The sequence below is a fragment of the Ambystoma mexicanum genome, chromosome 1q (assembly GCF_040938575.1).
Source record: "Ambystoma mexicanum isolate Mex_15411 chromosome 1q, UKY_AmexF1_1, whole genome shotgun sequence".
Classification (NCBI taxonomy): Eukaryota; Metazoa; Chordata; class Amphibia; order Caudata; family Ambystomatidae; genus Ambystoma; species Ambystoma mexicanum.
Window position 1 is genome coordinate 998,169,990 of NC_090922.1, and position 13,715 is coordinate 998,183,704.

The 13,715-nt window shown below is 47.3% G+C and overlaps 1 protein-coding gene across 2 annotated transcripts in view; it reads left to right on the top strand.

Moving 5' to 3' along the window:
* USP33 (ubiquitin specific peptidase 33) overlaps positions 1-13,715 on the top strand; it is a 1,143,586-nt gene that overhangs the window by 140,110 nt on the left and 989,761 nt on the right. For both annotated transcript variants that reach the window (XM_069641664.1, XM_069641665.1), the window contains exon 6: positions 12,819-12,921. In XM_069641664.1, coding sequence (XP_069497765.1) covers positions 12,819-12,921 — 103 coding nt within the window. The remainder of the gene's footprint in view (positions 1-12,818; positions 12,922-13,715) is intronic.

Below are 13,715 nucleotides of genomic sequence, written 5' to 3' on the forward strand. Positions count from 1 at the left end.
TTAACTATCTGGTCTTTAATCGAATCGGCTATGATCCGATCCTGCAACAGGTCCGTCAGGAATTTGCAATTCCAAATGCCTACTGGAATGCCTCCCACCTCAATTTGCATAGACAGTGGGGTGTGATCAGAGAGGGATATAGTACCCAATTACACCTCTTACCCACTAAACGTGTAGAGATTCAGATGTAATCCATCCTTGAGGAAGTGTGCACGTGGGAATAATAAGTGTAATGCTTGGCTTGTCCTCTGACCGCTCACCAAATGTCATAAAGGTCCAGCGTGGTGATTTTTTTTGCTTAAACGATTTGGATGGCGCTAGGATGTGGTGTGTGTCATGTGTACTCCTATTAACTTGAGGAACCCACGCCACGTTGAAGTCTCCCGCAAGGATGATATCACCCGTTGCGGAATCCTACAGTTGGGACATTCCTATCAAAAAAACATCCTGTCCTGTATTGGCTGCTTAGAAAATAGTTAGTGTGTATGTATGCAATCCTAGTTTGACATTTAGAAAAAATGAGCGCCCACCCGTGGCTGATCTGCTGTCCAGGACCTGTGCAGCCAGCCTGTCATTTATAGCTACGACAACTAAGGGGTTGCTTAACTTTTGTTGTGTAGCCTTGCTAGCTCTCAGTTGAGACTTGTCATGGTTGCCTTTGCCGAGTTGCTTGCAGCTTTGCTCCTCACAAGCCTCCTAGCCTGTGGCCCTACAGTGATTTCATTTTTTTACAAAGACTTCTAAAACATTGCAAGACTCTTTACCTACCTGCAAGAAGTGCTTCAGCTCACCTATACTTTTTTTCAATTAACATTGGCTGTCCTGGCTTCCTGAAAGACTCTTCTTACCTCTGACCTTGTGCTTTACCTTCCCCCCCAGGAAAGGGTTAATTTACTTTGCATTGGAGGGTTCAAAAAGTACGTACCTGCTTAAGAATATTTGTTAACCAGTGTTTTATTCCCTCATCTTTTCATTTTGACACTAATCTCAGTATTGCTCTAAATGTGCCAGTGATAAATCAATGTCCACAGTGTCTTAGTTATTTAAGTCACCTCAGGGTGTAGGAAGTATCTGTGTGCCATCCCAAATGGGTATCTACTGATATATATTGAAACTGAGAGTGTGCAGTTTTGAAATATATTATTGAGTTACATATTTTGCTCCCTTCTTAAGAAGGCTTATTCAACTGACTGTTAAATTAATAAATAATTGTTTAATCAAGAAACCTTGAGTGTTAGTGTTTATTTGGATACTCGTCACTGTTAATCTCTGTGTAATAACCCTACAACTCACATGGACCCCCCTTGAGAGAAGTCTGGCTACTCAGTCACTCTACCAACTTGTGTAGTACATGCCTACACCAAAGGTTGGGTTAACTATTGGCAAGAGGACATGGCTGGTGCAGTCTCCCACAGGGTACTGCATACATTCGAATGGATTGTGTCCTCCAACGTATTCCACATCTTTGACATGTAATGCCCACAGCTGTGCACATTACATTTCAAAGATGTGGAATACGTTGGAGGAACATCCAGTCGAAAGAACAATACCAGTTGTTAAGTAACTTGTTCATCTTGCCTAACAATCGTATTGCTCCCTCTATGACGCCACACTGATCTGGATGCACCAGACCTGGCACCACCCTGGCTAGCCTATTTACCAACACTGTCCCCAGGATTTTACTATTGGCATTCAAAAGTGAGATGGGTATGTACTATGCACATTCCTTTGAGTCCTGGTCCCCCTTCAGTAAAACCATGATCACAGCCTCACGCATAGTTTCCGGTAGAGAGCCTATCGGGAACGCATTTTCATAAACCCACTTAAGCTGGGTCACCAGGAGGTCTGCGTACGCCTGATGAAATTACACCGAAAACCCATCGCTGCCTGTTTTTTTTTATTGCGCTGCATTGTCTTAATGGCATGTGAAATCTCTGCCTCCTCAATAGGCGCATCCAATTGTTCTCTGAGATCTGCTAGTCAGGGTAATTGTACCAGGGTCACCAAATCCGTGGCTTCCAGATCAGAGTAGGTACCTTCACTAGTGTATAACTGTGCATAGTACGAGCGGAACACCTCATTTATTTTCTGCTGAGATAACACTATATCGCCGAATTCGGGTAACCATCGATTTCGTGTCATCTTGCTGAATGAGCCAGGCCAATAAACGACCCACCTTATCCCCTTCCCCATGCAGCTTAATAGTATGTTGGGCATATTCAAAGTTAGACTACAAATTCTGTGTAGTCTGATAGTCATTCAATTCCTTGGCTAATTATTCCCCTACCAGAGCTCTCCCTTGCCAATTTTCCCTGTAAATGCTGAATCAACTGTTCCGCCCTAGTGAAGTAGTCATCCATGTCCTCCAGACATCTGTTCTCAATGAAATACATATGCCCCTTAATGTCCATTTAAACACCTTGCATTGCATGCCCACATCAGCCACTGATCCCTCATTCACTGCAAAGAAAATTCTGGTTTCCTCCCCAGAGCACGGCAAGCAACATCCTCCAATGCACCCGCCCTAAATCTCCATAGTGAAATTGCCTGTCATTGGAGTGGGCTCATTAGCATTACCACTAGGGGGAATGATTAGATAAAACTCCTTCGCAGATATGTAACATCCATTAACCAATGAAAGTGTTCTCGCCCCACAAAAAGATAATCCAATCGAGAATGGGAATTGTGTGCCTTAGAATAACAGGAGTAAGCCCTTTCTTGTTCAAGTGTTCCCCTCCATAATTGCATCAGGTCTAGGTCGGACGAGGCCTGACGCCTGAGACCTTGACGTGCCTGGTCTTCCCTGGCGTTCTAGGTCATGATGTAAAAAACAATTGACGTTTCCTCCCCATAGAAATATCCCTGTTCTATATTGCCCCACCAAACACAGCACCAAAGAAAAGGAGGTCTTATCATCCATGTTAGGGACATATGTATTGACCACACAGATCTCCACACCTCTAGGATCCCAAGAACGCCATTATCCTACCTTCAGTATCCCCAACAGTACCATTCACCCCTACGGGCACCCCTGGAGCCACCCAAATGAACTCCTCGATCAAAGGACGAGTGTGAAGACCGCAACACTCTATCCACCCCCCAAAACTGGGTTTCTAATCAAGTCTCCCCCTTTCAAATGCGTCTCCTGAAGTAATGCCACTTGTACCTGCTGGCGCTTAAAAAATTGCCCCACCTGGGTCTTCTTTCCTTTCCCCATGCCTGGCACATTCCAGGTGCATATTCGCAGCGTGTGATCACCCATCTATCACATCAAGTGATATGCCTTGCCTTATCCACCCCTCAAATAGTATCCTCACAGCATTTTGTGCAGTCCTTTTGCTCTTGACTGGACATGAAAACAACGATGTCAAAACACTGCAACCTTTTCAACAATCTTCCCAAGCCCATCCATTTTTTCACAATAACATATCCCCCTCCCCTGAACCCTCCTCCACCCTCTCCACCCCCATCCCCATCATCCTCCAACTCCTCTGCTTTTGAAACTGCCCATCCCCCAACATAATGTACTTGACAGGTCACTTGACCATTCACAGCCCACCACCACCGGTCAGGCCACTAGGAGGGATGCCAGTGCGTGCTCCCCGTGACCAACCCACAGCACTCAAGTAACAACTGTCTGTCCTCCACCCAGGAAGATAACATATGCAAAGATGAACCTATATCAACTGTTGCTGCATCTCTCTCCCATTCGAGACTGATACCTCGTCTCCCAATGTACAGTTAAAACCCATGCCTTCCGTGCCTCAGGGTGGGCTACTCTTGTTACCCGCCAGTTCCCTGCCTTCTGTGGAGTTGAAAAGAAATGTGACATCTCTTCATCTACCACTCTCAACTTTGCTGGGAAAAGCAACATATACTTTAGGTTTGCTTCACGCAGGCGCGACGAACCGCATCGAATTACCTCCTCAGTTTCTGGAGTTCCTGTGGGAAATCAGGAAAGATTGAAATCCTTGTGTTGCCCACTTCAAACCATCTGAACTTGCGTGCCTCTTGTAAAACTGCATCTCGCTCCCTGAAATTGAGTAATTTGGCTACCATGGCCCTCGGATAGCTGCCTGGGTGCATGGCACTCTCTGGCACCCTATGCTCTCTATTGTTAGTTAGGAGAGGCCTCTGATATTCTGTGTGTCCAATTCCACACTCTGCCCCTCCTCACCTTCCGGTACTTCAACCAGGCGAATGTTACATCTACCGAAGTGCCACTCTGCATCCTCCGCTTTCTATTCCAGGGTTCTCGTCATTCCCACTAACCCTTTCACTTGGTGCCGTAACACCAACTGCTTATCTTCCACTGTGCTTACTCTCTGCTCCACTTCTGTTACTCTCCCACATAATTAGTGCAAGTCCACTCACTACAACAAAAATACTATCCCGTATCTCCTTTATCTGGCCTTCCAATGATGATCTAGAGTCTTGTATTGCCGTCATTCGGCTCTACATAGTAACTCCTCCTGTGTCCGTCTTGGTAGCGCCTCATCCTCTGCCGATGTCCCCATCGCCTGTTGATTCTTCGTGCCCACATAGTGCTCCATTTTCTGCTTTCCTTTACCCATAGGGATTCCTGCTGTCCCACGTCAATCCATTTATCCACGTGTTTAATCCTGTTGCACAAATCACAAAATGAGGCCAGCCACATTAAATCCACTACAAACAGTGGGGGGGGGCATCCCTACAGCCCCCCTCTCCCATACACTCAGCGCTCTCAAGCCTGTGTGGCCAGTCAATTCTCCTGGCCCTGCATGCGGCTCAGAGCCCCTCTGCCTCAGTTGTCAGGCGCTTGTCTATTTCAGTCGCAGGCCGACTCACTCCGACCACAGGTGAGCCGACCTGTAATGTCCCTTTCAGCGCTGCATGGCACACTCACCGGCATGAATGCAGCACTCTGCTGATCCTGCTGCTGTGTCCTCCACTCAATCAGGATAGCGTGGGGCCAGAAAAGCGCCTCTCCTCTTCTGCCAATCCGCTCGATCTCCTTGGAGGAGGATGCGCCACCTCCCTGGGGGCCAGGGACCTCCACAATTCACCATCTGGATAGATGATGAAGGATTTTTAGCAGGATATATTATGGATGGCCAGGCAGCCACGAAGCAGGACGTCTACATCTCAAAGCTGCTGTCTCTTCGGCAGGGATGTAGGGTATGAAAAAACAGGTACGCAATAACTAAAAAGAAGTGCAACGTGGGCCCTAAAGTGGAGGGCCGTAAAGATCCATCTTGACTTACGGGCACTGTGGTGGATACTATACTTATTTTGGATGCCAAATTAGAGCATGCAGAAAATCTGCACTCTTTGACGAGGGCAAGAGGGTGGGGGCTCCAGGCAATTGTTTACTTTGATCCATCCTGCAGACGCTATTTAATGAAAGGCCAGCGGGATCTGCGAGGGTTCCATGGTGATGAAGAGGGTTGACGAGCTACCATCCATGGTAGACAGCTCACAAAAACATGCCTGAGGGGTGAAGAACCCTGATAATCGTGTCCGTGTGACTGAGGAGAGTGGCCAAGATCACATTGCTGGCCCTAGAGGGGTCAAGATTCCAGTTTTTCTGGAGTTGAATAATGAGACTATGATCCATCTCTATGAACACTTTTCCTATGGTCACAAGTTCTTATTTAGTCAATTTGGTACCCGGCTAAATTGGTGATTCCTGACATGGCTAAATGGTATAGTTTATGGATCCAGGTGCTGCACAGGGATTTCTGGTCAAAGCTAGCAAGCATAGAGGAGTTGTGGAGAAGAGGAATCCGCCATGACTGCCCGGGATCAAGGACTGCACCATTTCTATATGGGAGAGTATAGGTTGCTAATCAGTAAGGTGGGGAAGATCAATGGGATTAAATAGATCTGCGTGATGTGAATATCAAAGCCTTTAAAGTTTTAGAGTTTGTCCTAATCCATATGCTACCCTTTGGTTCACCTTGCCTCCCCTCACCTATTTTACTCTTGCCACTCTTTCCTGTCCCCATCTGCCCCCACTTTTCATTTGCTGCCCTTTTCTGTATGCTTTTTTTCTTCCTTTCCTACCCTTTGTAATATATAATAGCGGTCATGAATGGAGCAATCTTTTAAGATGTATGAATGAGTCCAATATTATTGTAAATGAGCATGTTTTTGATGTAGTCTTGTCCATGATATCTTTGGTCTCAGTGTAATACCAAAGTTGTTGGTTGATTAATTTCTCTTTGTTTATTACTTTCTCTTCGGTTTATTACTTTGGAGGCTGGGTGATAACTCAGTGATTTTGCAATGATGAGTTGAAGTGTTTGGTAGAGGTAGGTGAGCCCTTGTTGTGTTATGGCTTTTTATGTGTATATTGGGAACTCATTCTTGGGCTATTCTGTATGGTTGCTGGAGTTGACTATGGTTGCAAATTCCTGCACCGTGAACACACTGAAAGCTCCCCATGTGCTGCAGTAGGTGCTGGTTCAGTTTGGTAGTTTAGTATTAAGATGCTTTGTCCGGAATGGTTTTGAATCAATAAGATTGTGCTGGTTAAGTGGGTGAATATTAAGTCAGAGTTTTTGTAATGGGATCAGCACGGTGTTGCAGGCGGATGGGTACATGCACTTTTCCGTTCAAACATTTCCTTCTGATGACACTGGGCTAGCTCTCTGTGGAGTGTTTGAAGAGCTTCATCTAAGCTAGCATTTTGAGAAATTGCATGAATTGTCTCATCTGAGATTACTTGCTGCCATAGCAGGGCAGATGAAGGTTTTGAGGATCACAAGAAAGTCCCCAACTAGATGTATTTTCTAGATATTTTGCACTACAACTCTCCTGATCCCTGATCCATCACTATGCTGGCCGGGGCTGATGAGTTGTTGTCCAAAACATGAGGAAAGCTGAAGGATGCAGACTTACTGTTGGCAATGTGCCATCCGGTCTCGGAAGGTGAACTGAATAGCAATATGGTGTCCCGATGGTGGGGTGAGATTCTTGTTGCAAAATATTCTGTCCATTGTGTTTCCAGTTTAGTGAGAGGGACCCCCTTACTAATTTCTTAACGTGTGCCGTGTAGGAGGCCCTTGTGGTGAGTTTGTCGGGAGTTCTTCAAGTTAGGTTCAAGAGGGCTAAGGGTACGTAGCGCTGCTTGACGGGTTAGAGGGTGAGCGCACCAGCGTCGTAAGTGCAAGTAGGAAAACCTGTCAGTTTTCTGATAAATGAAAAGCTGTTTTGCATTGTTCTAAGGAGCGAGGTTGGCACCCCTTAGACTTGTCCCAGGGATTTGAGCCCCCCGTGATCCAGTTTTTGAAATTCAGCAGACAGGATCCAGGCAAGAAAGCCGGATTATAGAATATTGGCGAGGAAGGACACAACCCCCTCAGGAGTTTCACTCCAAGTCCGGCACAGCGGGTGCAGGATATGTGGAAGGAAACTTAGGGGGAGTGGCAGGCGAGACTGCTCCACCTCCACACATTTTGGGCCTCCAGAGTTTATGGCCCATGCCCGTATGTGTGCCAGCTGTGCCGCTACCTGATATTTACGCCGGTCAGGGACCTCCAGCCCTCCCAATTTGGCGCTGCCCATCATAACTATGTGGGGGATCCTCGCCTTCCTATCCCTCCAAATAAACCGGAACATTTTCCTCTGTAATCATCGAGAAGGGGGGGGGGGGGGCAGCGGGATTGTGGTGGGCCAGGAGGAACAGGCGTACAAGAACAGTGTGAGATGCATTTTGCAGGCGGTAATACGCACAATGAGTGAGATCTCTTGTGAGCGCCATCGATCGAGATCGCTCTCCAGCCCTTTAAAGAGGGAGGGGGACAGTTTGTCCGATACACAACTCCAGGGCGAGCAGGGATCTGCACCCCCAGGTAGGGAATAGCTTTCTTGCTCTATTAAACCGGACACAGGGTATCCAGAGTCTCCCGCTCCCCCGGCTCTAGGCCAATCCCCAGGGCAACCGACTTCCCAAAGTTAATAGTAAAGCCTGCTACCCTCCCAAATCTATGGATCTCGGTGAGGGCTGGCGTTGGCGATGAGCTGAGATCAGTGATGGATAACGTCACGTTGTCAGCGTAGAGTGCAATCTTGTGCTGGGATGCGCCCATGTGAAGCCTTTGATCTTTGGGTCTAGCCGAATTTGTTGGGCGAAGGGCTCCATAACCAATGCAAACGGGAGAGAGGACACAAGGGGCATCCCTGTCTGGTTCCACAGGTCAAGGGGATTGGGTCTGATAGGAAGGCATTGACGCTGAGAAGGGTCTTTTGGGACTGATAGTTTGCCAGAACAAATTTTTGAAAGTTCGGACCAAAACAGAAGGTTTCTAGCGTGAGTCGCAGAAAGGCCCAATCCACTTTATCGAACGCTTTGGTCGCGTCCAAAGCCAGCAGTGCTAGCTTCTGTGATTCTTGCGTCACGACATCTATTAGGTTCAGGGCTCTACAGATATTATCTCCAGTCGATCTTTGCCTTATAAAAACCTGTCTGGTCTGGGTTTATTATATCGGGTAGGGCTCTCTCTAATTGGTTCGCCAATATTTTCTAATAGATGTTAGCGTCAATATTTAGTAGGGAAATGGGCCTATATGAATTATTGTCCCTCTTGTCTTTGCCCGGTTTAAGTAAGAGGACAGTGATGGCTTCCTGCATTGAGGGGTTAATGGATCCCGACACACCAAAGGAGTTGAAAAGGGCTGTTAGTGGGGCTATCAATTGGGGACGAAATATTTTATAGAACCTTGTTGTGTACCAGTTTGTGCCCGGGGCTCTAGGTTTGAGGGACTTGATGGCTGGGTCAATCTCCTTATCTGAAATTGGGGCCTCGAGGCTCTCCCTGATAGAGTTCTTAAGTAGAGGGAGTGCAGAATTTTGCAGATACTCCAGTTGTTCTTCCTGGTTCCACTGTGATGCAGACATTACATCAGAGAGGTGGGCATCCGCCAGTCACAATTTATCTTGTTCCGCATATTGGACCCTGCCCGGTGGGTCGCGAAGTCCCAATATAGTATTTCTTTTCTTTGCTTTGGCTAGCTTCTCCAACAATAGTTTATTCGCCATGTTGTTTCTGGTGTAGTAGCCCTGCTTAGATTTAGCCAACATGTGCGCCATGTCCTCTGCATACTGGGCCTCTAGTTTTTTCCAGGCCGCTTGTAGCGTTCATTGGGACTTTGGGGACCAGCATTTGCATTTATGTTTGGCTTCGGCTCTCTGGACCTCATTTTCGATATCCATTTGGATCAGCCGCTTGCGTCTGTGGAAGGCCGCCCATGTGCAATCAGTTCTCCCCGCACCACAGCTTTCATAACATCCCATGTGTTAGCTGGGGAGGTATCTTCATTCAGATTTTCTCTGAAAAAGTTTTTGATAGCTTTAGCTACAGAGTCTCTTAATGGGAGGATGGGATCATATAAATTCCATCGGCGTCGAGGAGGTGGTCCGGATCATGAGCCCGGAGAGTCAGTTACCGGAACACGGTCAGATAGTACCCTCGATCTGATGGATACATCATCAGCGAAAACTAAAGTCTCTGGAGAGGCCAGCAAGAGGTCAATTCGGGAGAAAGTTTTATGTAACTGTGAATAGAAAGAGAAGTCTCTCTCACTGGGGTGAAGCACTCTCCACGTATCCACTACCTCCAGGGTTCGGAATAGTTGCAGAAGGCTTGTAGCAAGTTTAAAGTCTCTGGGGGTTGGAGGGTGAAACCTGTCTTTTGTCGGGTCAGGGACACTGTTGAAGTCTCCTTCAATGATGATTTGACCTTCGGTGAACGGGATTAAGGGCTTCGCCTAGTGCTCTGTAGAACGCTTCCTGTCCCTCATTTGGGGCGTAAATCGAGACGAGGGAATAAAGCTGCCCAAGTATAAGACATTTGACCGCCACATAGTGGCCTTCCGGACACAGTAGAGTGTTTAGTATCTGTGGTTTCACCCTTTTTGCAAAAAGAATCGCTGTACCCCCTTTCTTAGTGCCGTTTGAAGCCAAGTGTTGAAGTGGAAAATGTATATTGCGGAGACGTGTAAAGTCCACTGGCATTGGGTGTGTTTCTTGTAGGATAACCAGAGTTTTCCCCGTCTTGGAGCCGCTGCAATGTAGATTTTCGTTTAGCGGGGCAATTCAAACCTCTAATGTTCCGCGAGATGAACCTCAGGTTTCTGATGTGGTGGGGGGGGGGATGTCCTGGCCATCAGCGTGACCTGAGGGTGGGGTCTGGGCCGAGCGTGGCTCAGTCATCATCTGGGGTCTTGGTCATCTTGATATCCTCGTGTGGCCATGGTTTTTACATAAACCTCCAACAGGAGGCCAAAACTACAGAAACACAGGAAGCCGAATTCTATTCCTCTGCGTATCCCATAGCCAATAGGGCTAGAACAATTTGTGGAGAATTTTCCAGTGTCTGACTCCAAGAGGGTTCTGGTGTCATTCACCTCGGAGTTGGGCATGGGCCATGTGAATCCCGCAACTACAATTCAGTAGCTTCGTGTTCCCTTGCCGTCAACGCTCAGCCAAACCAACAGTTTGAGATCTAGAGTCTGGAGCAGGGGAGGGGGGGCGGCAGGCCGCAAAAGGCGCTGCAGATCGGTCTCCCCAAATCCTGGGTATAGGGGTTATCTGGCGTTCCGGCCTTTCTGCACCCTCGTCCATGCCGAGCGTTTCGGATTTGGGGGATCTTCTCTGGATCATCTATCGGGCGATCAGGTCGGGTGTCTTCCATCCCTCCAGGGGAGTCGGAGCGTAAAATTGAAGCTGCGTCTTCTAGGTGGCTTATCTTTCGGAGCACCCCTTTATACGAGAACTGCAGCGCCGTTGAGAACAGCCAGCGGTATTTGACGTTTTGTTGTCTAAGGAACAGCATTAGAGGTCTCAGGGCCCTCCATTTTTGTATCGTCACCAAGGAGAGGTCTTGGGAAATTTGAGGAGAGGAGCCCTTGAACGACAGCTCATCCCGGGATCAACCGATCGCCACGATCGCCTCTTTGGTGGTGTAGAAGTGCACCTGGGTTATTACATCTGGGGGGAGTTGCTTTCTACCCCGCGGGTAGGCTGCAGTCTGAGTGCAGTCTAATAGGAGTTGTGATTTGTCCAAATCCGGCAGCAGGGATTGGACAAGGTCACCCACGTAGTCTGCAAGATTCTGGTCCGGGATCGAGGAGGGAACTCCCCAAATACATAGGTTGTTCCGTCGGGCCCTGTTCTCAAGGTCCTCTTGTTTAAATTCTAGAATCTCGTTTTTGTCAATTAGGGCCTGGATCGAACGCTGCACCTCCAGGAGGGTAGCTGAATGTTCTTGGGTCAGATCCTCCACTTCCCCCAGTCTTTGTTCGATCTCGGCAACCCTCTGCTCAGTCTGTTCATGCTTGGTTGTGAGCTCTGTCATGCAGGATCTAAATTTCGCTTTGATGTCTGACATGAAAGCCTGAATGTCCCCCTTGGTTGCCAGCTTTCCCCCACCTTCAGTGGTTGATTGAGGTGAAGATTTTGGTGATTCAGTCTTATTCCCTTTGTCAGAGGGAAGCAGCATAGTGGCGATGTCAGCATTTTTAGCAGGTCTGAGATACTTCGCCATTTCCGCTGAGTCCTGTTGTGTGTCCCTGCGTGATTTTCAAGGAGTGGATGATGGGAGACACCTGGCACAGTTTGTACATAGGAGAGGAGGGAAAGCGGTGGTTCCTTCCAGTCTCTGAGAGACGGGCAAATGGCAAAGTAGGCCGGGGGGTTGAAGGGATAGCTATGTGTGCTCTTGTACTTAGTACATGTTGGTGGATGAGGCTGGAGTGTTGTTCAGGAGGCTTCCAAGGAGTCGGCAGCGGTCCCGCCGGCAGGTACTCGAAGGTTGCGAAGGCTGTTGCTGCTCTGGGCCCAAAAGGCGAGAGAGGTTGTTTGTGATCTCTGGCTTGCCGGTCAATAGAATCCAATGAGGTGCGGGGTTCCCACTTTCGGAGCTCGAGGTTATGGCTCAATGTGGACTATCCTGTCCTGAATCTGAGAGGGCCAGGTGTAAATGACCCCCAGACAGCCGCTTAGATTGTTATGGCAAGGGAGTGGTCGGCCCTGAGGGCTGGAGACAAGGCGGTGCACAACAAGCTGGTGCGCTCCTGTGGGTCTCGGGACAAGCTCTCGGGCGAAGCAAATGGGATATCCCCTGCTGGAGGGTAGGTCCGGGCGCCGGGGGAGCAGTGGGGGGGTGTGAAGTCCCACAGAGAGTTGTCGTAATTTGAGAGCCCCCCACTCAGGCCCGCGCCAGGGTAAGAGAATCCGGCTGCATTAAGGGTGTCAAGTGCGATTTGGGGCATCGGCTATGTGGGGAGTCAACCGCGGCCCAGCCCCCGCAGGCAGAAGTCCAGGCAAACAATTAGGACCAGTAGGCTGAGGAGAGGATGGGCCCCTGTTCAGAATAGCCGAGTAGCTCCCTCCTTGTAGGGCGGATGGTGGGGCCCGTTAGTGGTAGTGCTAAAATAGATTTATAACCATATTTAAATTGGCCAATCCTATTCACTCTTCTATTTGTAACATGGAGGGGCCACGGATTTCCATCCCGGTGACTGGAATGCTGTCGCTAGTGAAAATATCGTATTTCCTTGCTTATATCATGGAACTTTATAATGCCCTCTACAAGTTCCTAAATAAAGAAATACTTTGTGGCTTTTGGGTAATGTGATGTCATTGTAACTTTAAATGCACCAGTTAACGTGAACAAATCCTTCAGTAAGCTTACTGTAGAAAAGCATACACCATATAATTAGCCACAACGTGATAGGTTGTGATTTTATGTAGCCATGTAAGCATGAAATATATATATATATATTGAATGAATCAAAAGGATTTAATAAGCATGGTGTTTTTTTTTTGTATTCAGGATTGTAAAATGCCTACTAGTCTAACTTTGAAAAATCCACCTGCTGCAGTGCTCGATGACCTTGATACAGAGCTTGATGAAGAAGATGAACTCCGAACGAGAGGTACACAAATAATTTACATTTTTCATTGAGTTTGGTCCTTTCATGTCAACTTGAAAACATCTTTGACAATCTGTCCTTAAAGATACTGCAAAGAATTGAACCAATGAGAGATTTATTAACTTCACAGAAGAAAAGAATTACACGGCCCTGTCGAGTAAAAATAGTGTTTGTGTCATAGGCCGGTCGTAAAAGCGCAAGACTGTCAGGCAGAAGTAGACTCAACTGTTTTGGCTGGTGCACTGTAATAAGAGAAACCAGAGAGTACGAAAATACACATAGTAAACCGCTATTTTGTTTGTGTGTGTTATAGTCAAAAAGACTTTTGTACAAATACACAGAACGTAAACGGCATGAACAGCATAAACTACTATTGTGTGTTTGAATCTGCTTTGCTAGCACAATTTGTTACGTGGATCACTTATCTTGAGGATCGTTAAGGAGTGCTTTTATTTAGAGCATACGTCATCCCTTTGCTAACTGGCCCTGTCTGCTTCAAACACTAATCATATGTTAAATCAGCCAAATACATACCAACACAACGGCCAGCTTATTTTTCTGCTAAGTCCACAACCTTTAAAGTTTGATAGAATGATGTAATTGCAAAACGCATTCATTTCACTTTGAACTGGCACGCTGATGTCTTAGAATTGACAGGTATGTTCATGTATTCACTTTGGACGATCTAAAAAAGATAAATAAATGAACGACAAATTGCTGTAGCGCGTGGGAAGAGTCTCCTGAGGTTATTTGGGAAAACGTTGTCTGTTCAGAGTCTGTCTACCACAGCGCTGTGG